Below are 27789 nucleotides of genomic sequence, written 5' to 3'. Positions count from 1 at the left end.
GACAACCCGTTGAAACTTATTTCATATGTCTGTGTCTCACGGAAGCTTTGTTATCAAAAATGAAGATATTCAAGATGACGGCCGTTTTTTTTATAATTTTGACGACGGATTAATTTTAAGAGGCCTTTTCTGTCCTTAAATATTAGTTTTCAACATGATCGAGACGAAAACGAAGAAATTCAAGATGGCGGCCGTGTTGTACGATTTCGACTCATATCAAGAAATCAAGGGGACTTTCGAATCCTCAGATATTAATTTTCAACATGATTGGAGGAAACATGAAGAATAGTTTTAGAATTTTGTCTACGGATTTATATCAAAGGAACTGTCGGATCCTCAGATATAATTTATTATTATTAAATAATTAAAGAAGGCGACTTTGTTTTTTATTTAACTACGGATCCCTATTAATAAGCCTTTTCGTTTCTCAGATATAAATTAACTGATCAGACCAAAAATTAAGAAACTAAGTATGGCAGCCGGTTAGAATTTTGTTTGACTCCTTTGAAAATAAAATTAAAGAGGCCTTTTGGGTCGAAAAAATGAAGGCATTCATAGTAGCATGTTTTCCGTTGCTGACCCACGTTTTGCATTAAATATTATCCTGCACATAAAATGTAGGAACTTCAATTCGCTTTGCTCGCTCCTTCGAAAAGCCTAAGCCTAAGGTTTACTAGTACCAGTAATATTATACAGTTTTCATTTACATTGTTATATCCACATATAAATAAATAAATATTATTGGACATTATTACACAAATTGACTAAGCCCCACAGTAAGCTCAATAAGGCTTGTGTTGAGGGTACTTAGACAACGATATATATATAATATATATATACTTAAATACATAGAAAACACCCGTGACTCAGGAACAAATATCCAGGCTCGTCACACGAATAAATGCCCTTACCAGGATTTGAACCCGGGACCACCGGCTTCGTAGGCAGGGTCACTACCCACTACGCCAAACCGGTCGTCAAAACATATATAAACATATATATTTGGAAAACCTGCTCCAACCATATTAATTTTATTAGATAAAATACTCGCGTCTCAAGTCACGCCAAATATGAAGATATTGAGTAAATTTGGAAGTCTTAATAAAATCGGATATTTTAATAAAAACGTTAAAGTGGGCCCGTAAATTGGAGAGATAAATGAGCTCTATTAATAAAGATCAACTTTGTTTTACTTCGAAATGAACAAAAGCCTGTCAGCCTTGAGCTTTGGACGGCTCCTCGGAGTTTAAACTCCTACGAGTATGAGTGATTAACGCTGTGTTAAAGTTATCGGTTGTTTTTTAACATTAATTAGCTTCAGATACATGTGTCGTAAAATTAGGTAGCTTTACGAAAAAACGGATTTAACCGATTTGCAAGTGTTCCTTGAACAAATTTTTGTACGGAACACTAAAATTGAGGTTACTTTTTGATAGTTTTGAAATAGTCACTAAATTAAATAATTAAAATAATATTTTTTCTTTACTTACTGGAACTGTTTGTGGAACTAGTTAGATTACTATGAGCTTCCGCATAAAAACATATTATGACTTAAAACTGAGATTTCAAAGTCTCCCCTGCATTTCAAAGCCACCCAGTTTTACCGTACCTACCTTTTATCTATCTATAGCAACAGGAATTTAACTCTTTCAAATCAGGATTTAGAAGAAATTCTTTAGATTAGTTAGCACCGAGATATTGTAGGATTGGGTCTTTTTTATGTGATAGCAAACGAGTAGACTTGCCGCCTGATGGGAAGCGGTCACCGTCGCCCATGGTCATGAGCAACATCAGAGGAGCCACTTAGCGTTGTCGACCCTTGATAAACCTGAATGCCCGCTTCTTGAAGAACACCATGTCAGTCTATAGTTATTATACGTAAATATATTTTAGTAAACAGTTATTCTTACTATTTCCTCTCGTCCACGTAAGCAAAGTTGTGCAGTGGGAGATAGGCTGATTATGATTATGAGAGGTTTCTCTCCCGCTGATTACACTGGTAGGGGGTTGTATTGTTCCAAATATTTAGGTACTATGTGACATTGTATGTGTTCGTATTTAAAATATCTTAAGTAGGTATACTTAACAGAGCGGAAAAAGCGGTGGTGGCCGAGTGGATATGACGTCCGACTTTAAATCCGGAGGTCGCGGGTTCAAATCCTGGCTTGTACCAATGAGTTTTTTGGAACTTATGTACGAAATATCGTTTGATACTTACCACTAGCTTTTCGGTGAAGGAAAACGTGAGGAAACCTGCATAAATCTGCAAAGAAATTCAAAGGTATGTGAAGTCCCCAATTCGCATTGGGCTAGCGTTGGGACTATAGCCCGAGCCCTCTCGCGCATGAGAGGAGGTCTGTGCCCAGTAGTGGGACGTATATAGGCTGAATTATTATTATACTTAACAGAACTGATTGAAAAATATAAGGTTTTTGCAAACTCCTGTATTAAAAAAATGACTTCCTATAGCGATGTTAGTTTATATTTGAAATTTAATTCACAACAGAACTCACCTGCCACCGCCGTGCGTACTTTATGAGTGTCCATAACTCTCGTTGAATTTGTGGAAACATTCTACTATCATTATGTTCTATGCTATGTATATATGCTGTGGTTTATACTCGTAAGCTAGAACATATTCCTGTGATAGGCAGACACTGACGCAAGGTGACTCATTTGTGTCCCAGATAAAAGAAATAATTTCAAACTTAATTCAGAAGTCTCGGGCAATACCACTACACCACGTAGAAGAAATATTTGCTAAAGTAGACATCAAAGGCTTTTACGTAATACAAGGACATTTTCAAATTCGACGGATATTAGTTTTCGTCGGAGCTCGAAAATTATTTACGTAATTTTGGAATAGCGAATTTCAATTATGAAATGTTTATTAATTTTAAGGCTGTGTGTACGACACGTTAAATGACAGATGTAAAATAGTATGAATTTTGATTCCACTTAAGTTCCCATTATAATGTCGAGCAGAATGATCGCATTTACCCATTGAAGTAGTTTAGCTAGACTCACAGTCGAAAAAAATGGCCCCACAAAAGCCGTGCCCGAACGGCTAGCGCACGGCTTTTGCGCTCAGTCAACAACAACAGTCAACGACAGTTGTCTGTTGTCAACTATATAGTCGTAAGTTCATGGTATTAATAATTCATTTTGTTGATACATATTTTGACCTTTATACAATGATCAACTTACAAAGTTTTCCTACCAGTAACTTTGCATATAGCCAATACATTCACTCACAGAAGCCACAGATTCAATAATTATAAAACCGGACAGCATTTATTTGTGCCGCCGCTTACTGTCCTCAGCGATTTGATTAAAACCCGATGAATATTCACGCATTGCCCGACAATAAACTCTTCTCACTTAAGCAAATTTATTACATAGCGAATAACTAAAACCCGTCACTCGATTGTGGGACTGAATATTTATTTTTCGTCGTTTAACGGAGTTTTGTGTCAGCAGAAAAATGGCTCGTAAAATAATATCCAATATTTTAATTGTCAAAGTTTGAATTTTTACTGCATAATCACACTGAAACGGCTAAAGAAAGTTAAATGTTTGGCAAACGAAAAACTAATCTAGATTTTGTTTTTTTTTCTGGACTTGAAATTGGGAAACTTTAATTGGGGGGCCCAGGGTGTGAAATGGGGGTAAAATTTTATACTAGGATAGGAGACGTGAAAAGGGGATCAGCAGTGGCAGCATGATTCCATTTTTATCACTTTTCACTATGCCCGTCACTTTCGCGCTTACATACTTAGAACGTGACAGACACAGTGACAACTGATAAAGAGCCGACCATCTTAGCCCTACAGTTAAACGACTTCCAGGTGAACTAAGACGATGGTAGAAGCTGACTCTATAAAGAATGTCATAATATAGGTCACATATTGTACTGTCAACCGGGGTGATTACGAATAGCGGGGAGACTAGGGATAAAACTTGGAAACGACGCACAGTGTGTGATTTTGGCTTAGTTCCGGACATCATTAATTTATTTTATATTATGACGTGTTTGGTTGTAAGTAAGCCTAGAAAGAAACTCCCGTTGCAATATTTTACTTAGTTTCGTAATTATATTTTTTTTTCTGAGAGGTCAACGACCTTCATAAAAAATGTTTCTTTTTTTTTTTTTTTTTTAATTTATTTAGAAAACAAACAGCCTTTTACAAATATGTCCAAATGTTTATGTTTATGTGTATGTTTTTCAAATATGTGGATGTTTCGATCGAAATCTCCTAAAGAAATCCAACTACCGTTTAAAATTAAATACATAATGTTTGTCAGTTTAAAACACATTAGTTGTGACAGTTTCAGGACTCTGATGGCAAAGGATAACGGTATATTAATAAATTTTAAAATCATAAAGTAAAAGTGTTAATAAATAATTTACTACAAACGGGTCGCATTTTTTTTTACTCGTGAAATTAACTTAATAAATGTACCTTTCAACTTTGAAAATTCTGTTAAATTATCTTGCAGGAACTCGGAGATATTGCGTTTCTAAGTTTTTTTCCGATTTCTATGGAAATAGGGTTGTCACAAAATTTATGTAAAATTGATTCCATTAGTGGTTGATTTGTACTGAAAGTTTAAATTAATTGTTTATCGGGATCTATGTTATGATTTCATCTGTTCTTGTTAAAGTTATGTTATCCGTTAAGTTATGGTCCCCTAATGAAGGAATTGTTCAGGAATGGATGACATCTGTTGCTGTAACTATGATTCGAATTTGATTATTTATAGGAATAATAATTCGATTATCTACATCTAAGAGACGAAAACTATTACTATTTATTTCATTTTGGGGGATTATATATGAATCAAATTGAATATTGTGAAAATCTGAATATTCATAACTTCAATATCATTGATGACCAAGTTATGATAATGAATATTATCAGACGTTACTTACAGTAGGCGAAGTACTTTGTTTGGTATAGGCAAACGTTTTTGTTCTTTATTTCGTAAACTGATGGAAGACAAGTAGGGGTCGGACGATTGTAAGCCTCTGTGGAACAAGTCTAAAATAGTCGTCGTACGATTTAATTTTCTAGTATGGTGCTCCCGATCATAACGCCAGTATTTATTTCTTGACTCGCCAGCTTGCCCAGACAACATACCTATCGGCAGCGTACTAGCCTCTATAATGCTTCGACCATGTATCAATATCTTATGTAACAATACTGACATGTAAAACCACTTATATTTTTTTACGTATTTCTTTGCAAGTGAGTTACAAAATTTTTCTGTATCAATATGTAACCCACTTGATAGAGCTACCAATATTGTATGTAAGTCTTCTACTAGCCACATCTCCAGACCTAAGATTTCAGCAAACGTTTTTCGATGTTCGTCCGATAATGCTGTGCGTGCGGTATTCCCATCATTTGTCGTCCCTGCATTCGGGCGAACCACATCAACTAAAAGTGACATTTTTGCTCTAATTTCCGTCTGTATTGACTTTTTTCGTTCTTCGACTATCTTTCCTTCCGGGGTGTTTTTGTTTACTCGCCACTTCATAACCGCTGGTGGCAGGACGGGTTAGTGCCTGCTGAGGCAAAGCAGTGCCATGGGTCTTTAACGGCTCCATGACACTTCACCCCCGCTTCTCAAGATATTATGTATAGGAATTGGGTTTCGACTAGTGTCTAACGAGGGCGGACCCCTTCCCAATTCCACATAATATCTTTCATCGAAGATTGTTGATGAAAACTATTGAAGATGTGATGATGAGAAAGGAACACTGTCGCTCTACCATTTTTCCTAAAAACCAAATAATTAGGTTGTAGTACTTAGACTAGAGATGTGACAACCCTAACCTAAAATTTGAAAAAATTGTATCTCCCTATTCCTGCATTGGTTGCGTTTGATATTTTTTATGGTAATAGTTATAACCTTGCTTAACATTTATGCAGTGAAAAAAAATGCGACCGTCAAGGGAATAGCCGAAAAAAAAAAGTTGTCATATCATAGAAATTAATTAATTGACGACTACGTGAGAGTATATATTTATATTTATATGCGTATAATGATGCTATTAAATCATGTCTAGCATACCAGGGAGCATTTATTGATTAATCTGCTTCGACAGAGCATAGAATGCGTTTCTCTGATTTTTATGGACTTTTCTCGATTTTTTAAATATCTCAAAAACTATGGTACTTAAAGTCTTTGGAGTTTAAAAGCAAGCTTTTTTTGGTTATCATCTATCCAAAAAGCGCGAAATATAGGGATGGCCGCAACTAAGCCAAAATCACACACTGTGCGACGTTTACACGAGGAAATACCGCCAGCATCCTTGATACAATGCCTCAAGGGCCCATTTTAGATTTGTTCGTGATTTTTTTCTAAGTTGTTTAATCAGATTTCGAATCGATGAAGTTACTCTAAACACCTCAAGATTACTTTTTGACAACCGTATTATGTTCTAATAATAATAGCGCTACGATTTACAAAAAAAAAACTCTGCTAGCTGAACCCACTGCACCTTAAGAATAAGCCAGGGGCATTGTACGTGTCTGTCATTATCACTACATAGAATAACACAGTACCGTTTTGTAGCCACACTTGGGAAAATGTTGCTGTCATTAGGTCCAAAGTTTTTTTTTTAATTTCCTTTGTGACTTCAGCACATTGGGATTATTTTAATTATATCTTATCTATAAGGCTTTTCTAATTTAAATGGTGATCCATTTGAATACTTAGCAGAGAGCATGTTTTAACAACCTCTGGTTCGGTGTTGATATGCAAAATTTTTGTTTTTTAAGTTGCCTTTCAACGGTGGCGGTTATGAGAAGAGACGTGCGGGAATAATAATAATTCCCAAGAGGAAGAGCTGTATTTATTTTATTTATTTGTTTGCCTGTTGTATCCCACTGCTAGAGAAAGGTCTCCTTCTTTCTTCTATGCGTCTCGGTCTATGGCAGTACTAAGCCAATCTTTCCGAAAGACGTCAAGGCCGTGCCGCCATCTACAACAACGTACAACACAGCTCGATATATGTGTACCTTATGCTACTATTCATTTCGCAAAAGTATGGAGTGACGGTAAGTGACTAAGCTATTATGAATAAAATAAAATAGACAACGGTCATGTTAATGTCATAAAGACTTTGAAATTGTTAGAGAGGTACTTTAAGATATCAATAGATTAGGGTGGCAGGAATGTAGCGTAGGTTTGGTTTGATAATACTATTAACGCCCATTAAGTAAGTCTGTGACCTATCACACAAACTGGACGAAGTGATCGATATAAACCTACTCATGTTGCTTATTTGTTATTCAAATCTAAATATACCTAAGCAAAAGCTACGCCCAGAGGCCGATATTACATTTAAAATTTCAATTTGATTTGATATGGTTTATGGGCGTAAACGATAGGTAATTTTTAAATATAATATTATTCATTATTCACCACACCAATACAGTTGCCACTAAATACATCTTTACCCGTACTAATACACTGATACTACTACATACTGATACTAAGTACTAAATTGTAACACCTACGTTTAACAAATGCTGTGTACCTACGTTTATTGATTAAAAATATTGATTTATTGATTAACCCATCACGGAACAATAGCGCTGTGGACATATGAGAGGCGTGCGGTGCGCGAAGCCGAAGACAACATATATAGTCCCTTTTGACGATAAGATGTAAGGGGTTAACTGGATGAGCCTCATGGCATTAAGTTCGCCTTTTGTGCAATAAAGTATAAATAAATCAATTAAAAAGGGGTACTCCAAGCGGACGCGGTCCTTACCTGTCCTGCCAGCCACAAAATAACATTATTATAAATAAATATTATAGACATTATTATACAAATTGACTAAAGTACCACAGTAAACTCAATAAGGCTTGTGTTGTGGGTACTTAGACAACGATATACACCGTGTTTATTTTGATTTCCGTTAATTTCAAGGGTGCATTCCTGAGCTTAAATTAAATAACTTTCTCAAAGACACCGGTATTCTAATTAACTCCAATTCGGAGATAATTAATAAAAAAAAATTCTTATAAGGCCCTTACGAGCATGTATCCTTGCCTTAGGGCATGTTAACATATTGATTAATGTTTAGTATAAGTATTAAATTTGCAACTAAAATTAAGTACTATCTCAGCCGATCGATGTTTTAAATGACATTGATATGTCACAGTTTTCGATTGTTTGGTTGAATTAAATGCAATACCCGTGTTTTAACAACGCTATAAGTATGTATGTAACAAATAATAACAGTTTAATAAAAAAAAAATATTTTTGAAAATTAACTATGCCATTTAATTTCCTTAAACGCCCATACCCCGGATTTACGGTATTCAATAAAAACACGGTGTATATAATATACAGATACATAGAAAACACTCATGACTCAGAAACAAATATCAATACGATTTAAAACAAAACAAGGTTTACGACATTATGATACGATAAAAAACTTAACAGTGCATTTCACGCTCCAATAACGCCGAACGACATCGATATCAAAACCATAAGGGATTTTGAAATCTGAATACCGTTTCGGAGCGGGGTCGAACCTTTAGTAAAACAAATGAGTATTACCTTTAATACCTACTATGAATATAATAGCCAAAATACCTGCGCCATTATTTCTCTAAGGGCTATTTACTTACCCATTGTTTTGATGAGCTCCGGAATTGCTACGAGTATTCCTTTAACAGAGTCTATCAAATACAGTGAAATGTTTTGATGTTACTATTACATTTACGTTAGTCTATTTGTTCAATAGAAGATCCGGCTTAATGTTTCTTTACAGATAGATATTGATATGTTTTTGTCGAAATTCAACTTTTGTGAGCCATATTTTAAAATATTTAAATAAGTTTTTGGTAAAATATCATTCTGGTACAAGCTTATATCGCTGACTGTAGTTTTCTTTCCACAGTCAACTAATACTCATCGAGATAACAACCTCAAACACAATTAGTTTGCGTTGTTTATTACCGATTGGGCCACGCCCTGTCTCCATCATCAGATCAGCTCCATGTCATCATAATATTGCATTGTCATCCGATTTACACATGTATACCACATTTCAGCTCAATCGGAAATCGGGAAGTGGGTCTTTAGGTTCTAATAAAATCTTGTAAAAATACTTAATTAAGATTACAAAAAGGTGAATGGAATGACTTTTTCGTAAATTGTGTTCAGTGTCACCTTACAACACACTCGTGTCCATACTCGGGATTGTTTATTTCATCACCATTTTTACTTTATAATTGCAGTTTTGTATTTTAAAGGAACAAATTAAAAGCTGAAATTCTAACAGCAGCCGTTAGCTTCTGATTTGAAAGTCAATAGATTCCGTTATCATAAAAAAATCATCCAATATCAATTAATAAAATTCCATTTGTTCCAGTGGCTGCCATCCACTGCGCTAGCAGAAATCTTTTTTCTTGTTAAGGACATAGTTGAAAATGTACATCCTACATGTAGCATGTACCTACCAAGGATATTAATTAATCAAGCCAGCCTCACAGTAGCGGTTAAAACAACACGCCAAAAGTATCTGCCACCCTTTTCCAAAAAGTCACAATTTAACCTGTTCTACATAATATGTAGTGACATCTTTTGTTCAGTTATTGATACTTTTCACGAATGATGATTTACCTCTTCTTCTCGATCTATTATTTACTGTTTTCATAAATAATTAGATTTGCGTACAAAACGCACAAGTTTTCAGTTTCTCTCTAGATGTTTTTAATGATTTTTCTACGAGCACGAGTATAAGGGAATACTAGAACAAAAAAGCATATTACATTTTAAACGCTTTATAAATTCTCTACCCTAGTTATACCGGTTAAAAACCCGGTGAACGTACGCTGCAGGTACTGACAGTTCGTTAGCCACTAAAGGGATTAGCTCCATGCCGCCGGACTGGCTCCGGTACTAGATGCGTGCCAGCTATAGTTGGCAGCTTTATTCAGTTATACACTGTGCCTGCGACTTCCTTTGCGTACAATTCTGCAAAATATCTACATTGTAGGGTTTATAATAACGGGACCTCAGACTCAAGCGAATATGCTCGTCGGCAACGTCGGGATGACTTTGGGACGTCTTTTTGAGAAAATGGCTAGAAGAGGTGGGAGGGTTTGCTCGGCAGTGGGACTCAGAGAGTTTGAAGACAATTATGAGATGAAGCTTGTGAATGAGTAGTTCTGGGGTGTAGGTACTAGTAATAGTACCCAAGTAAAGCCTTTGGGTTAGAATGCTCTTCCTTACTTCGTTTCTTGAAGTTACTGTTCATTTAGGTATGCTACCGGTATATATTAACTATGAGAAAAACAGGTATCCGTTTTACCGGTAATTTATTTACAAGTTTCTACCGCTTTGCTTTCCCTATTCTTGTTCCGTTCCACCGAAGGTTGATAAATAAAATATTTAAAGTCTTTAACTTTATACAAGCTCTAAGTCTCAAAAGCAGAAGTCTGTTCATGAGTATACTTACTGCGCATTTTTGAAAGCAACGGTAGAACTAAAAGTAGTATCATGAAAGTTATGAATTATGATATTCAATTTTCCGAAAAAGGTTGCTCTAGAATGCTTTTCAATACTCGTGGACGTTTTTGAGTGACGTTTTGGCACAGAATTACCATAGATGTAAGCCGGGATATCCAGTATGCATGTGGCCTTTGCCTGGCTTGCTGTAGCGCCATTTGATACAGCGATGTAAATTTTTTGGAAGGAGTAGATTTAGAAAGAGCAGCAGAATGCGCTATACAGGCAAATGTCATTATAAATTCCTGTGGATAAAGGTTCAATGTTTCTAATTAGTTCTGTTGTGGATTAATTAAGACAGTATTACTAACGAGAGTAACACATGAACGCTACTCTAGTGATTTTTCTGAGAATGCTAGGTAACCGAGTTTTTAGGGGCAGGTGAATTGTAGCAGTGCTGGTCAGACCTGGATTTTAGATATATCAACTCACTGATACAATCAACTCGACACCATCGCCTATTTATACAATGTACGTTGTAGTATAATAGGGAACTTGTCTAGGTCTTTTACGGTTGTGTTATCACGGATCACTACTTCTGTAGGGCTAAGATGGTCGGCTATTTATCATTTGTCACCATGCCTGTCACGTTCTAACAAGTATGTAAGCGCGAAAGGTAACGGGCATAGTGACAAGTGATAAAAATGGAATCATGCTGCCACCGCTGGCTTCTACAGCAACTCACTGATACAGTCAGCACGATACCAGAGTCTATTTAGTTGTCTAGTTCCTCTATGGCTGTGTTATCACGGATTTAGACCGCATTCTAATCTAATGCAGAAAATGTCAGTCGAAAGTTGAAGCCATTTACGTCAACGCAATGATACAATCAGCCCAACAATTATATACCAGCTTCTATTTATAGTAGAATGCGGGGACTTGTCTAGTTCTTCTATGGCGGCGTTATCACGGATCAGTGACATATTACGCGCTCTAACACACTGCAGGTTGGACCTGGCTTCTACATCAACTCACTGATATTTACAATCTAAATTCCAAAAATAGTTTCCAGACTAATAAATTGATATGGTTTCAATATCAGTTTCTATTTCAGTCTGGCCTAGTGGGTAGTGATCCTGCCTATGAAGCCGATGGTCCCGGGTACGAATCCCGGTAAGGGCATTTATTTGTGTGATGAACACAGATATTTGTGAGCTGATTAACTTAGGGATCGGCTCATAAAGAGTTTAACTCAACGAACAGGAAATACCATAGAAATAACGTGTTGGACATTTACATGAAAAATACAAAAGTATTTTTGTACGTGGTACCCATTATAATAGTTACAAAATTAATCAGTGGCGCCATCCAACATTTAAGCGGGCGATACGCAAGCCGGAGCTAATTGATCTACTATGTTATTAAGTATTAAAATAAATAAAAAAGACATGTCGATGGAATACTAACTTTATGATAGTTTTCCTACTGAATAGGAGGCCATTGCATTGATTGTTTTCGATGTGCGGAGCCCACGCAAGTTATCCGTAGTGTTAAGATTCACCATTCCGGGCTTAAAATTTGCCGCTCCAAATGGTACAATTTACATAACAATTAAATGTAATTGAGATAAGCCCATGAAATAAGGGGTTATAACATTTTTCGTAATAAAAGTACTTGGTACATTCGTGCCCTTTATTTTATACTTGAATATTTTTTACTAAAGGTTTTGATTCGTTAAAAAGCTCATTGCAAAGTTATTTAAAATAGATAATAATGTTTTCAGCAATGAAATGCACACCAAGGGTGGTAAAGTAAACATTAAGCGATATCATGTCTCTTGGGGCTTTTACTACCACCGGTGGGGCTATAAAAGTGACTCAGGAAATGCGTTGATAACTGTCCAGCTTTGGCCTTGTATTCTATAAGATTTTCTCGTATTTACTGTGGCAACACCAGCTCACAGTTGGAATTTGAATATTGCTCTGTCATAGACACGTCAGAGTCAGTGTGTCATCAACCTACCACTAGTTAACATCGTATTTCGTCGTTCTCGCTAATTTTCGCAACTTATTGAAAGCACTACTGCCAATCACGTCTCTAGCATTTAGACTCAGTGTTGTGTGGACGAAGGACACCAGGCACATCCGCGAAGTGGAAAATCCGAGGTCTAAGTTGGACGACTCAAGGTAACGGTTCTGAGCTTACTTCTAGCTGGCGACAAGGACAGCCAGAATCACCACCAGCGGTCTTCAACGGCGACCAACGATTCAGCCCCACAACTCCCGGACTGAAAGGTAACTTCGCCCTACACTATTTCACATTTTAGTTTTAATTTAATATTCTAATTTTAATATGTCACAACTTTCTTGCTCAACCGGCCCCTAAATTTCATTCCCTATCGCCCCCCTTTTTCGAATTACAGTCCACTCTCTCGCTATTGAACATTTTGGCCTTCGATCCGCATAATTTGAAAAGTGACCTTTGGTTTTTCGTTTCTCGTTGTTTGTTGCTTATTCAAATTTGTTTGGTCATATCATTTGTTTAATTCAAAATTTAGGGTACACTTATAAAAAAGTCGAGGGTAAGCAAGAAAGTTGGTGGCCGTGTAGTAGTGCTTTTAGTAAATCATTCGTTCACTCGTGGTTAATATTGCTGGCAACATTCTCATAGTTGTCAAGGGTTAACGTCAACTGTCAATGTCACTAGTATCAGTCAGTAGTACTTCGTTTTTATTGAATTAATTTTGCAATTAAGTTTGAGTTTTTCGCCGTTTTAGTGTTTTTAATTGCACTTAAAACAATATGAGTGTACATGGTGATAGTGACACGGATCCCGCGACAGTAGACATGTTCCATGTCGCGCGAGGTTACGCTATTTTTCGGTTAGAAAATATTGAGGGTTCCGACTTGAAAGGGTATGATGAATCAGACATCAAGGATATAGAAAAGGACTTTCACAAAGCACAACTACGGATTTTACGTCCACTGAAACCTGAAAAACGTGTGGAGGAGTATGAAGTCACCAAGGAATTTGAAAGTAAGCTAAAATCCGTAAAATGTAGGTTGAGACAAATGGCTAGAAGTGAAATAAGTGATAAGCCTGAAGTGAAATCTTTAACGCTTGGGAATAATTTAGCTAAGCTTCCAAAAATATCGATTACGCCTTTTGATGGGAAACTGGAAAGTTGGGTGTCTTTTAAGGAGCTTTTTGATTCCCTTATACATAGTCGGAGCAATATTAGTAATGTGGAGAAATTGCACTACCTTCTATCAAGCGTTCAGGGTTCCGCACATGATTTAATAAAAAGTTTTCCTTTGTCAGGTGACAATTACAGCAGTGCATATGAAACACTGTCCAACTATTATGATAGGAAGAGGCAAATTGCTGTCATGTACTATGAAAAACTGCTAAATTGTGAGCCAGTCAAAACAAAAATGGATTTGGAAAGGGTTTTTTAGAACTTTTAATGAGAATTTAACTATTTTGTCAAAATTTAACCTCCCCGACAAGAATTTTATGTTATATTATTTGCTTTGGGCAAAGTTAGATGTCGCTACCCGAGAAGCATTTGAGTTACAACTCGCTTCCAATACTGAAGTTCCAAAGTTTGAGGAATTAAAAAACTTTATTGAAAAGCGGAGCAGGGCTTTGGAAAACTCCAGTGTTAGTGTTAGGCCTCAAGTTCAGAATGTTAAACCGTTAACCAAAAACAAAACGGCCCTTGTCGTTTCGACTACATCAACACCAAGTTGTGTTTTTTGTTCGGGTCAACATAGTCTCGATAAATGTAACAAGTTTATAAATCTCAATAATGATGGCCGGTTTAATTTTGTTAAGGAGAAGGGTTTGTGTATTTTATGTTTCTCAAATGCACATAGGGTGAAAACTTGTCGAGCTTCTCGCTGTAGTGTGTGTAATCGCTCGCACCACAACTTATTGCATTTCACAAAGAGTGTGGAAGCTCCCACGGGCACAGAGATTGCCACTGCACCGTCTAGCAATGGCATGAGTAGTAGTACTAATAACACAGTTTTAGCTGCTATGGCGGGAGATAATACAATCTTCTTCGCTACTGCCCAGGTGTTAATTCGGGACAGTTCTGGTGTCTTCCGCCCAGTGCGGGCGCTCTTGGATGGTGCTAGTGCATGCAATTTCATGTCAAAATCCTGTGCAGAAATGCTAGGGTTTGAAACTTCTGGACAACACACTGTGTTTGGCATTGGCAATTCGCCATATCAAACATTTGGCGCACTATCATGTGAGGTCAAGCCAATGGGAAATGAACCCTCTTCACTGAGTACTAAACTCGAAGCTTTCGTTTTGTCGCCGGTATGTGCCGACCAACCTCCTCAACCTGTCGATTCGTCGGGGTGGTCGCACATCAGGAATTTATCGCTGGCTGATCCTGGTTTCGCCCGTCCGGCGCCGGTGGACCTGTTACTTAACGCACAGGTCTTCGTTTCGTCGTTGTTGCCCGGTATACGGCGCGGGGAGCCTGGACAGCCTACTCTGTTGAAAACCATCTATGGATGGGTCGTTATGGGTGAGTGTGACGGGAGTCAGCTCACAACAAGCGCTCTCGTATCGTATCGTAACAATAAAAATCATTGTTTTTTCGTGTCGAGTCCTTCGCAGATTTTGTCGCTTGATGATTCTATAAAAAAATTTTGGGAATTAGAAAACGTTAGTTCTCCGACTAAACCTTTCGTATCTGAGGAGGACCAACGCTGCGAGGACTATTTTCTTGAAAAATACTATCGCAATGAAGAAGGCAGGTTCGTAGTTCCACTACCATTTGTCGATCCCGCGAACAAACCTACCTTCCTCAATTCGCGTGAAATTGCTCTCAAGCGGCTCACGTCGTTGGAACGCAAGTTGAACTCCAACCCCGAGTTCAAAAGGGCGTATGTGGAATTTATGGATGACTATGAGGCTCGTGGTCACTTGGAAGAAGTGGAACCTCCTTCCACAAGTGAAGGCCACTTCTATTACATACCTCACCATGGAATTCTGCGCGATTCCGTCACCACTCCTCTTCGCGTGGTTTTCGACGCAAGCGCTAAGGACGCCAACGAGGTGTCTTTGAACGCTACTCTTCTCGCTGGGCCCAAGCTTCAGACCAACATCTTCGATCTGCTCACACGTTTTCGCTGGCATGCCGTCGTCTTCACAGGTGACGTGAAACAGATGTACAGGCAGATCCTGGTCTCTGATGAAGACGCTGAATTTCAGCGCATTTTGTGGCGCCCTTCTGCTGTCGGTCCTGTGCGCGACTACCGTCTTAAAACGGTAACCTACGGGGTTTCTGCTGCGCCATTCCAAGCTCTTCGTACAATGGCTCAACTTGCCAGTGATTCTGCAGCCGCATACCCAAGTGGTTCAACTGTTCTCGCTCGTGACATCTACGTCGACGACGTCGTCACCGGAGCGGATTCTGTCGAGCAGGCGCGTTCGCTTCAGGCGGACCTTACGAAAATATTGTCGTCGGGGGTTTTCCACCTCAGGAAGTGGACCTCCAATAGTAGTGAGTTCTTGGAGAGTCTTCCGTCTTCTGACCTGTACTCGGAAGACTTTAAACATTTCGAAGAAATGACTGACATTTCTCTAAAGATATTGGGATTGCTATGGCAACCTCAATCAGATTCTTTCCGGTTTCGTGTCGCCGCTGCTCCTAACGGTCGGTGCACCAAGCGCACCATTCTGTCGGAGATAGCTAGAATCTTCGATCCATTAGGTTTCCTCTCGCCTGTAACATTTCTCGCCAAGTATCTGATGCAATTGCTTTGGGTTTCGGGCGTTTCCTGGGATGGAGATGTCCCGGAAAGCATCAGGCTGGAATGGCAGGAATTCAAAACTCAACTCTCGTCGCTGAGTGCTGTAGCTGTGCAACGCCGTTTAGTCGGGAAATTCGACGTGCTACATCTCCACGGATTTTGCGACGCGTCAGAACGTGGCTTCTGTGCCGTAATCTATTGCCGTACCGAAACTGAGGAGGGTGACGTCGACGTACAGCTCGTGTGTGCTAAGTCCAAGGTCGCGCCATTGCGTAAATTGTCGGTGCCGCGTCTCGAATTGCTCGCAGCGGTTCTGCTGTCTGACTTGATGGCTTCGGTCGTGGAGGCTTTGAAGCCTTTCCACTCGGTAGACAGAATCTTTGCATGGTCGGACTCAAGTGTGACGTTGACCTGGATTAAGTCGTGTCCGTCCAGGTGGAAAACGTTCGTGGCCAACCGTGTGAGTCATATCCAAGACGTTATTCCTCCCGATTCTTGGCATCATGTCAGAACCACTGACAATCCAGCCGACTGCGGATCGCGTGGTTTGCTTCCCCAAGATTTAGTCAACCAAACTTGCTGGTGGAACGGGCCTGATTGGCTCAGGCACCCCACTGAGAGCTGGCCTAAGTCAGTGCTGATGCCAGATAGGGACGTTCTCCATGATGAGCAAAAGATTACAGTCCTCGTAGTGTCCAATGACAATGCACTAATCGACAACTTACTGGAGAAGTTTTCGTCGTTAAGAACACTTCAACGTGTTTTAGCCTATTGTTGTCGCTTCGCGAATAACGCGAAGAACCGAAAAACGGCCGGGAAGTGGCTACGCGGTCCTTTAACATCTATCGAAATAAAGCAGGCACTCATGGTTATTGTACGTTTCGTGCAGCAGCGCAGCTTCGCTCAGGAAATCGAAATCATTTTGAACAATCATTCGAACTCTCTCCCAAAAGCGTTCAGAAAACTGTCCCCATTCATGGATGACGCGGGTCTCTTGAGGGTGGGCGGTCGCCTGTCGCGAGCTTCTCTCGACTTCGACGTGAAGCATCCTTTGCTTCTACCTCGCGACAATCGGCTGACCTTCCTTCTTATCGATGATTATCATAAGCGATTCATGCATCCAGGCATCCAAACACTTCATAACTTGCTAGCGCAACATTTCTGGATTATGTGTCCGAAACGGGCTATTTATGCAGTTGTATCGAAGTGCATGAAGTGCTTTCGGGTGCGGCCACCGGGTGCTCCTGCGCCACTCATGGGCGACTTACCATCGTATCGAATATCCAAGCTGAAGGCTTTCTCGAGCGCAGCGGTTGACTTTGGTGGGCCTTTCGACATCGCTCTCGGTCGCGGACGTGGTAACAAGACGTACAAAGGTTATATTTGCGTCTTTGTCTGTACCGCAACAAAGGCCATTCATACCGAGCTCGTCACCGAGTTGTCCTCGGATGCTTTTCTCGCCGCACTTCGGCGTTTCGTCGCTCGCCGTGGTCGGTGCAGCCGGTTAGTGTCTGACCAAGGTAAAAATTTTGTCGGTGCGAACAACATCCTGCAACGCCTAGTGAAGGATGCTGCCGCACACCATACAATTCACTTCGAATTCAACCCGCCGGGTAGCCCACATTTTTCAGGACTCGCTGAAGCTGGAATTAAAGCTGTTAAAACACACTTGTCGCGTGTCGTCGGGAACCAAAGGTTGACATACGAGGAATTCTCGACGATCTTAGCCCAAGTCGAGGCTTTACTCAACTCCAGGCCACTCACTCCTCTCAGCACCGACCCCAACGACCTGTCGGCCTTGACACCGGGTCATTTCCTCACCACGGAACCCCTATCGGTCGTACCTGAGGAAGACTTCTCAGACGTTCGGGTTAGCCCTCTCCAACGCTGGAAGTTGCTTCAGAAGATGCACCAGGACTTCTGGAACAAATGGTCGAAGGAGTATATGCATACTCTCCAGCAGCGGATGAAGTGGCACGACAGACACCCTAACGTCCAAGTTGGCACACTTGTGCTCGTTGTAAACGAGCAGACGAGCCCAATGAAGTGGCCCCTGGGTCGCATTATCGACACACACCCCGGATCTGACGGGATCTGTCGTGTGGTTACTGTGCGCACTGCCACAGGGTTGTACAAACGGCCTGTGGTCAAGCTGTGTCCACTACCTGCGTAGTCGCTTTAATGCGCTACATTTGTGTTGTCCATTCTTCGTTTAGCTTTAATATTATCGCACTTGTTTCACTTTTATTGTTCTTTTCGCTTAGTCAAAATACAAATGCATTTTGGTGGGCGGAATGTCCAGCTTTGGCCTTGTATTCTATAAGATTTTCTCGTATTTACTGTGGCAACACCAGCTCACAGTTGGAATTTGAATATTGCTCTGTCATAGACACGTCAGAGTCAGTGTGTCATCAACCTACCACTAGTTAACATCGTATTTCGTCGTTCTCGCTAATTTTCGCAACTTATTGAAAGCACTACTGCCAATCACGTCTCTAGCATTTAGACTCAGTGTTGTGTGGACGAAGGACACCAGGCACATCCGCGAAGTGGAAAATCCGAGGTCTAAGTTGGACGACTCAAGGTAACGGTTCTGAGCTTACTTCTAGCTGGCGACAAGGACAGCCAGAATCACCACCAGCGGTCTTCAACGGCGACCAACGATTCAGCCCCACAACTCCCGGACTGAAAGGTAACTTCGCCCTACACTATTTCACATTTTAGTTTTAATTTAATATTCTAATTTTAATATGTCACAACTTTCTTGCTCAACCGGCCCCTAAATTTCATTCCCTATCGCCCCCCTTTTTCGAATTACAGTCCACTCTCTCGCTATTGAACAATAACATTACTTGTAAAATTACTTCATTCCCAGCTCTTACGAATATTTCACGCTTTTCCACATTTAAGCATAAAGTTGGATCAAGCACATTTTAGAAAAATTTCACTTCTGTGGACAAAATAATAAAAGTTTACGACTCTGGGACATATATATCCCGTGTTCCTCAAGTACTAAAAAAATGTATCATACATGTAAGGGTGCAGCGTAAAAATTAGCTTTTGATTCCCTTAAGACCTCTTCAGAAAAGACGCGAATGAGTTAATACATACTATAAAATGTGTGTGACCCAGTTACTATCTATAGTATCTATATCAATCATTATAATCCAAGATAAATTCCACAAGGTCAGGAGCCGATCCACAGACCGCCTTAACTGCTAGATAGAGTATACATAAGAAGATATAAGGCAACTCGTGGTCACTATACATAGATGTTCCTATACAAATTTTGTATGGGAGCTCCATCATTTATTTTAATTACGTCCACCAGTGCTCGTGAAAATTCAACACGTATACAAAATATTTTAGCTGGGGATCATAGGCTTTTATAGCATAAAATAACCGAAGATGCAACTTAGAATCTATTGCTGTTAGCGGTGTAGAATTTTACCTGTTATATTACACCTACATATGTGTGACCTCAGGTGTTGGCTTACGTGAGCGAATAACTCGCGAACGCGAAACGGCGCAGCGCAGCGCGGCGCAGGTGAATTCAATCCTTTGATACCTATGGAAGTGTCCTGCGTGGGCGATCTCGTTGTGAACGCGAATGCCGTTGCCGCGCCGCGTCGCATCGAGAGTTATTTGATCAAGTAAGCCACTGCGTCACTCTCTTTGTAAACGCTTCATAATATCATCATACGTCCCTTTAACGTCCACCACTGAGCATAGGCCTCTCTTATAGTACGGCACTTGTCCAGGTCCTGAGCTAGTCTCATCCAGAAATGACTAGCAGTCTTCCGAATATCGTGCACCCAACGAGCCAACGGACGCCAGGAGCTGCTTTCATCCAAAAGTGGCCACCATTCCGTTAACATTCTGGTCCACCTGCCATCTAGCCTAGAAACGTGTCCCACCCAACTCCATTTTAGTTTGGAATAATAAAGCAGTTTAATAATAAAGTGTCTGTTTCGTCCGAGTTAAAACAAGTATCTATCTACAATAATATAAAGCATTATAATCCACGATACTTATTCCACACCGCCTGAGGCCGGTCGAAGCGGCAAGGTTCTAACTGAACCCGTATTTGCGCATCACGCGATCCGGATTAACTGTTTGTCAAAAGGGATAATGACCAGGCTGTTTTTACCATTGAAAATGTTGAGCGAACTTTGTAACCGTCATTACCGTTCAGAGGCAGGGTTGTTGCTAACGCCTGCCGCGTAGAGGTCATCAGGAAACGGTAGACATTCGATTCAGACGTTTACTACCTATACCTTTCACGTCGAATTTCTTTTGTTTGGGCGAAATTTAACGTTAGCGTTATAAAAAGAAATATGTTATTACCGTATTTCTTAAGTGTTACGTTTCTAAATAAATCAGTTTGCTAAACTTCCAAAAAATGTCTACAACATTGTGACAGCTACTTCATATAAAAATGAACTGTCATATCATCAACCGACCATCATTTAACCCGCGTTAATCATCATACAATCCTGTACCCCTAGTGTAAGTGTTATCGACATCATAACGTGACGAACGCGTTTGCGTTAAGTGTCATTTTGTATAGGATTTTGAGTTTCCAATACGTCCCGCTTGGCGCGCTCTTTCTAAATCACATACAAAATGAGACTAAACGCAAACGCGTACGTCACGTTTCGAAATCGAATTTATTTACACTAGGGGTACAGGTATAAGTAGAATGAATATATCCTACAGTGTAACTTTGATAGCACAAATCTCAAAACAAATCACCAAAACTCTCGTGTTAAAATCTCAAGGGAAATACCAAAAAGTTTGAGTTTTCATTTACTAGTCTAGTAGTACTCTAGTACTAGTAGTACTTTTAGGGATAAGTTCGCCTTTGTACATAACATTTGTTTTTCTTGTTTAGTTTTGTCTGTTTTATGTTAACCTGTTTAAGTGCAATAAAGTGACATACATACATACATACTAGTACATCCTAAGGAGGTCATTGAAAATAACAGTCTACATCCTAACTGATTTTCACATTAAAGTTGTCTAGATTAGCACAAAACCAACGCCAGTACCGCCTACGCTTAATACTTTTTTGATAATGGCTTACCAACCCTTTTCTAGAGTAATTTAGGTACTGGCTTCTAAATTAATTATTAATTCTGGGCAGAAACTGGAACCAAATACTTTGAAGGCGCGACGTGGTCTAATAGTAATTGGAAATTTGAAAATAATTAACTAGGGACAGCCGTGTTGTTGCTAATTCTAGTTTGATCTGATCAACATATAAACATAATAGAATGTCTTATGGCATTACGTCGCCTTTTCTACTATGAGGTTTTCTTTAGTGCAATAAAGGTGAAGTAAATAAATAAATAAGTAAAGGTGACACTCGGATGGCAACTCTAGCTGCATGACACGACTCCTTCCAACAATTTTCTTGATAAAATTATTCATTTAATCAAGTAAATTGATGGTGACATCTCTCTCATTAACACCGTAGCAGATGTTTGGTAGCAGTAAGGCCGCAACAGTCACCGCTGCTGCAGTTCCCACCCGAATGTACCCGACCGAGTGTACGACGACCTGAAAGTAATAGCTTCAAATTTTGGTGGGCCGATTTTTATTTTGTTGTATTTTACGGTAGATTTGAATATTGATAAAATTTGTTAAGTTTGAAGAGCTCCTCATTTTGGGCGGAGGCGGAATAAACACTAAATCCCTATGTGGCACAATAAAATTATGTAATTATCCGTTGAGTTACGCAAATACCATACGTTTGCGTAACTTATAGCAAGGTTATGCAGTACATACATAAAGTAAACATGCGCTTACATACACATTGTACGAGTATAGAATTGGGGAGTCTATATATCCACCAAATTTAATCAAATTCTGAGAAAAAAAAAATACTTTATTAATTAACTAGTTCGGTATTAAAACCTTCAGGCAATTTGGTTTATTCGTTTTCTAGTTTTAAATAATGACATGGAAAATTTGTGTCACATTTTTATTTATATTTACCAAAGAACCAGTGAAAAATATGTGTTAATTCAATATACATATATAATCCACTTCATTTTGTATTTCCTTGTCCTATAAAAATGAGCCCAACAAATCTTTTCCTTACTATAAAAATATTCTGAATAAATAAGCGGATCAAAATTGATCCGATAATAATTTCGTTAATAATCTACAGAAGCCCTAAAATAACAAAATAAGACGTGATTGTAATAGTTGGAGGAAACTAGGCTACAGCAAAGAAAACTGTTTTCATAGGACAAAGGTTTAACTGGGCCGGGCATGCCTGTTCCGTGTATTCTCTTTGCTTTCTACACACGCAAACCAGTTTAAGTATGACACCTCGATTTGTGATTCGTGAAATGTCCTTACGAGTATCCCTTACGCTAACTATGCTTCTCAATACCCTAACCAAAACGTCTCGTCTACAAAATATCTCATGGGAAAGTTTTGTCGGATATAGTATTGTGAGTTTTTGTTTTCTATGTTAAATATAGGGACGGTTCTAACTCACCGTCGTCAACATTGTTATCTGCCAGTTAGCAAACCCCCACCACCACCACATCAATTCTCCGGTAACTTCCTGCCTCGAACAGCTAAACCTTCAAGAAATGGGATAAAATCCAAAATAATGTTCTGCTAGATTTAAGCTAGTTATAGTTATCTTCTTATCCATTATGTATATTGTTATTGTAAATAAATAATTCTTCTATGTTCTGCTTAGTGGACGTGTAGCGATGACTTAGCAAAGGAAAATAAAATTAGTTATATTAGTGGAGCGTTTATACTGGTCACGCTGAGCATTTTCTGTAAATCACTGCCGAAAGTAATTCTGCCTAATGTCATTTCTCAACCAATTATTCGCATAATTTCATTTTGCCGAATGATCAAGTAGCAACTCAACAGAATACGAGTAATTCGTTTAACATTCCAACCTACCAGCAACTGTATCTTTGGCAAACAATATTAAAATACACTTTTTTAAACGCAACGTGAATGACATCCCAAGTCTAATTTAAAAAATACAAAACGTAAAAGGTTTATTTTTGTAATTCAATATCATACGATGCAAAAAAGTCGGTTCTGGCGCTCACCGGCCGCTGCCGCGGCACGCTTGTTTGGTTTCGCTGTTTGGACGCAGTTAGCCTAACACGCTCCTCCTCGCTTCGCTCGTCGTCGCACTTATCTTGACTCCGTCTAATTAAATAAGCGTTATTGTATTAATAAATATTTGGCGAATTGAATTATTTGGCGAGTCAAATTTATTCCAAATGTTTTATGTCATAAAAATAATCTACTTTAACAATAATTCTGCTAAGTAAAACCTTATCATAATGAAAATTTGCCGAACGTTGGTTGCCAAGTGAAATGCAGAGTATAAAACTTCGACAGAAGGCAGAACATCGACTCTGTCCTTAGTAGGAATTGGAATAAGCCGAAGTTCCGTGCAGCCGTGTTTCCGCACCAGATTTCAAGCTACACCTATGTTTATAATGTAGCATGTGTTTATTACTGTAAATGATACTTGCCTGGCAACATATGCGAGTAAATTCTTGACGAAGATAGGGAAATCCTGAAGATTTATGATAGGAATAAACAGAAACATAGATAAAATGTTTTGGATCTTTGGTAAAACAACAGTGCATGCCATAGGCAAAGTGAGAACTACTGTGCGCTCAAATTTTTATAGCATTTGACATAACACTATGTCAAATGCTATAAAAATTTGAGCGGAAATTTCAATAAAAAACCGAATGACAAAAAAATAGCCCCAATTATGAAAGAGGAACATGCATCGACTACCTAGACAACTAGTCTGTGTCTTTCCAACTGTAGATATACACTAGGAGTTATTGAAGCAGTACTTAATGAGCTAGTTTAATCTTTTCTCAGGCCACGCAGTTTAAAAACAAGTCATTTTCCTTCGTATATTTATATACTTTAAGAGCCATAAACATTATATAAAGCATTTCGCCAATAACGCCGGTAATAGCTCTAGACGCGCGCCATAGGTATCCCTACAAATGCAGCCATATTTTAAATTGAAAAATCAATTTTCCTTGTCTATTTCATGGCCGTCTCAATATTTTGTCTCCCTTACCCGCTCCAGTCAGTTGTTATTCATATCAGACTCAACTATTGGTTTCTCAAGAGCACTAGTAATGCATATTTGTTGTGTATTGGGGATTTCTCTGCTTGTATTCGAATTTGTAAATTTGTTATAATATAACTGTTTGGTTGTAACAGTTTATTTGTAGTGTGCATGATGCGATTGCTACGAGTAGATGGATTAATCGTTCTTTATGTGGAAAACAGATTAGTGCATGAAAACTTGAAATCCGTCTATTAAATAACGTAAGTACACAAATATTAAGCAGATATATTAAGAACGATACGCAACGATGATTTTTAACGTGAAAGGGGCAATAGAACATTTGAATTTTAAGTAACTGTACCTATTTATTTTATTAATCGCTCCCTAATTTTTTTGAAGTGTACTTATTTGAATGTATAAAGTATATTCTATGCCACTTCTTTAATAACTTGGATGGATATCTCAAACGTGATAATGACAACATCTATTTCTCAGAGATTAATCAGTTTTGCATGTTCTTTGAACTTAACTGATTCAGATTCAGATTATTTTTATTTGCGTTAAGTATATGTACATGCAAATAAAGTTATACAGGGTATACAGGGCATCCCAAGACTATGGGACATCAAGGGAAAGTACCTTAAATATCGAAGATAGGATATTTTGCTGAAAGAAGATTTTACATTATTTTTAAAAGTCAGTAATTCTGCATTTAATGATTTTCTAAGAATTACTTGCTTCGTCTGGGATTCGAACGGACTTAATAATTTTCTTAAAATTTGACTCAAACATTTTACGTTGTTCCTTTCTTTTAAAATACTATGTTACTTAAGAAGAAATATTATTTTTGTCCATTCTTTCGATTGGCATCATAAAGTCTTCTTTCAGGAAAATATCCTATCCACGATATTTAAGCTCACGTCCCGTAGTCTTGGGACGCCCTGTATACGATTTAAATGTATTTATGTATTTTCTAATATCAAGACGATATTCTGATGGCAAAAGCTTGTGGAACATAGCTAGTGGCTAAGATGATCGGTGTTTTATCATCTGTCATCATGTCTGTCACGTTCTAACAAATATGTAAGTGCGAAAGTGACGCATGACATGACAAGTGACAAAAAGGCGATTATGATATCGCTGGTTACTTAATACTTACTTACTAAAGTATCAATACCAAAGTTCATTTTGGTTTTATCTGAATTTATGTTGCCACAACACTACGAATTTCAAAATGAAGGTGGGAGCTGTTGGACTATAGGTATGTGGTTTTGTGGTTTCTTGATGATAAGTAACCCGAAGACCACGGCATAATGTTGACAGAGGTCACTATGATGGATAGGTACACTTATGCGATACATAATTTTGAGAAGGATGCCATTTTTAACTTACATCTTGATATCTAATAGAAACATTTTGTTATAATTTTATGCGTGCGTTTATGCGCATACTCGTACAGATATCATGTATTGTGAAAATAAGTTTGAATTGACCTGGGGCCACTAAATAATCCGCCTAAGCCATTCTCTTGACGTCATCATCATCATACATCATCATATCAGCCTTTTATCGCCCACTGCTGAGCATAGGCCTCTCTTCTAGTACGCCACTTATCCCGGTCCCGAGCCAATCTCATCCAGAAGTGACCCGCAGTCTTCCGAATGTCGTCCACCTAACGAGCCAACGGACGCTAGGCACTCCTTTTGTCTGAAAGCGGCCACCATTCCGTTAGCATTTTGGACCACTCTTTGGGAGGAGGAGGAGGAGTGGTGTTAGCGACGCGCTCACAAATATTGTTAAAACCAAATGTATCTGTATAACTATATATAAAATTGCATAGGCAAATTGCTACCTAAGTAAAACATCATTGCGCCCCACCAGTCTGCATGCATCCTCGGACGGGGCCGCACGTAGTCGTGCAAAAATGTATCACGTGATATTCGGTTATATATGTTGTTTTCTGGACTTTTTTTGAGTTTATATCTGGCGTGTTTTCTTGCTATTAAAAGTGTATTAAAATCCGTGGTTTTCTTCGACACCAGGACCTCACCCTAACGGTTTCAGTGGTCTTCGAACCGGATCTGATGTCTCATACTTCAAAAATGAAGACACGGAGGGCTACACGCAAAGAGCGCGTAGAAAACCAAGAACAAGGTGAAGAAAATATCGTTCATGCCGAACAAGAAACAAAGAAAGTTCCAGAAACTACGAGTCATCGTACAGAACCAGCGGCGGCGGGTAGTGCTATAAAACCCGAGTCGCGCCGTGCGCGCTCGCTTTCAGAATCAAAATCAAGATCTTCGGTATTATCTATCGAAGCACGTAAGAAAAGATTGTTGTTGGAAGCGGAAAAGCAAAAAGCGGAAATTCGGATGCAGCTTATTGATAAAGAGCTAGAGGCAGACCTAGCCGACTTAGAGGAGGAGGAGGAGGAAGTATACAGTTCACATGATAAGGAGGATCGCACACAAAACATCGAGAACTGGATGGAGAAAAGCCAGCAGGAGTTGGATAAGCTGCATATTCCGGCTGAGAATGAGCCCGTTGCGGGTACCTCACGCGACACGATCCAAATGCTCGCTGCAACAGTCCAGACCCTAGCCGCTGCCTCTGTCCAGAACAAACCTAACACTAACCTTTTGAGCCGCATCTGCACACCCCGAGACTTACCCGAGTTTAGCGGAGACCCGTTAGATTGGCTGCAATTTAAAAGGGCGTATGAGGAGTCGACAGAAGTGTGCCAATTTAGCCCCAAAGAAAACCTGTGGAGGCTTCGTAAATGTCTGCGTGGAGCGGCAAAAGATGCAGTCTCAGCTCTGCTCATCAGTGCAACTTCGCCTGAACGTATTATGGAAACGCTGGAGCTACGATTTGGTAATCCAGACTGCATTATTTCTAAGCTCATGCAAGATATTAAAAGGATCCAACCCGTCTCCTCAGAATACCAAAAGGATATAGTGCAATTTTCTGTAAAGGTGCAGAACTTCGTAGAAGCTGTAAGGTCAGTGGGTCGTGAAGAATACCTACAGGGCATGAGCTTAGTGCCGCTAATCTTATCTAAATTACCTACTGTTCTATTATCTAAGTGGTCGGATTATAGCTTTCCTCTTATTAAAACTAGCTCGAAGTCACGTTTGGATATTTTAGCAGACTTCTTGAATACGGAAGCTATACGCATATCTACTACTTCTAACATTTATACTATGAGTCAACGTGCTGACAACGTAAAAACTAAAGGTTACGATAAGAACCCGCGCCCGCAACATGTATTCCTGCAATCTGAGCAAGATAATGCCGACAAGTGTTATTTCTGCCACGGATCAAAACACAAACTATCAGAGTGTAAACAATTCCGAAAGGCCCTTCGCAAGGTACGTTGGCAATACGTAAAACGTAATGGAATTTGTTACAAATGCCTAGATTCCCGCCACAGCCGAGAAACC

At 39.2% G+C, this 27789-nt stretch overlaps 2 protein-coding genes across 2 annotated transcripts in view; both read left to right on the top strand.

The window, feature by feature from the left end:
- Positions 1-27789, top strand: part of LOC133515356 (uncharacterized) — a 131055-nt gene that overhangs the window by 11346 nt on the left and 91920 nt on the right. The gene's annotated exons all lie outside the window — the stretch shown is intronic.
- Positions 14522-18427, top strand: LOC133515523 (uncharacterized). The gene has a single exon (XM_061848068.1). It carries the CDS (start codon positions 14522-14524, stop codon positions 18425-18427), a length of 3906 nt encoding a protein of 1301 aa, XP_061704052.1.

The sequence above is a fragment of the Cydia pomonella genome, chromosome 2, assembly GCF_033807575.1.
Source record: "Cydia pomonella isolate Wapato2018A chromosome 2, ilCydPomo1, whole genome shotgun sequence".
Lineage (NCBI taxonomy): Eukaryota > Metazoa > Arthropoda > Insecta > Lepidoptera > Tortricidae > Cydia > Cydia pomonella.
This window is presented reverse-complemented; position numbering and strand designations above follow the sequence as displayed.

Bases quoted from the DNA above. Each gene is read 5' to 3' on its own strand.
- LOC133515523 (XM_061848068.1), top strand. From the start codon at position 14,522: ATGGCGGGAGATAATACAATCTTCTTCGCTACTGCCCAGGTGTTAATT.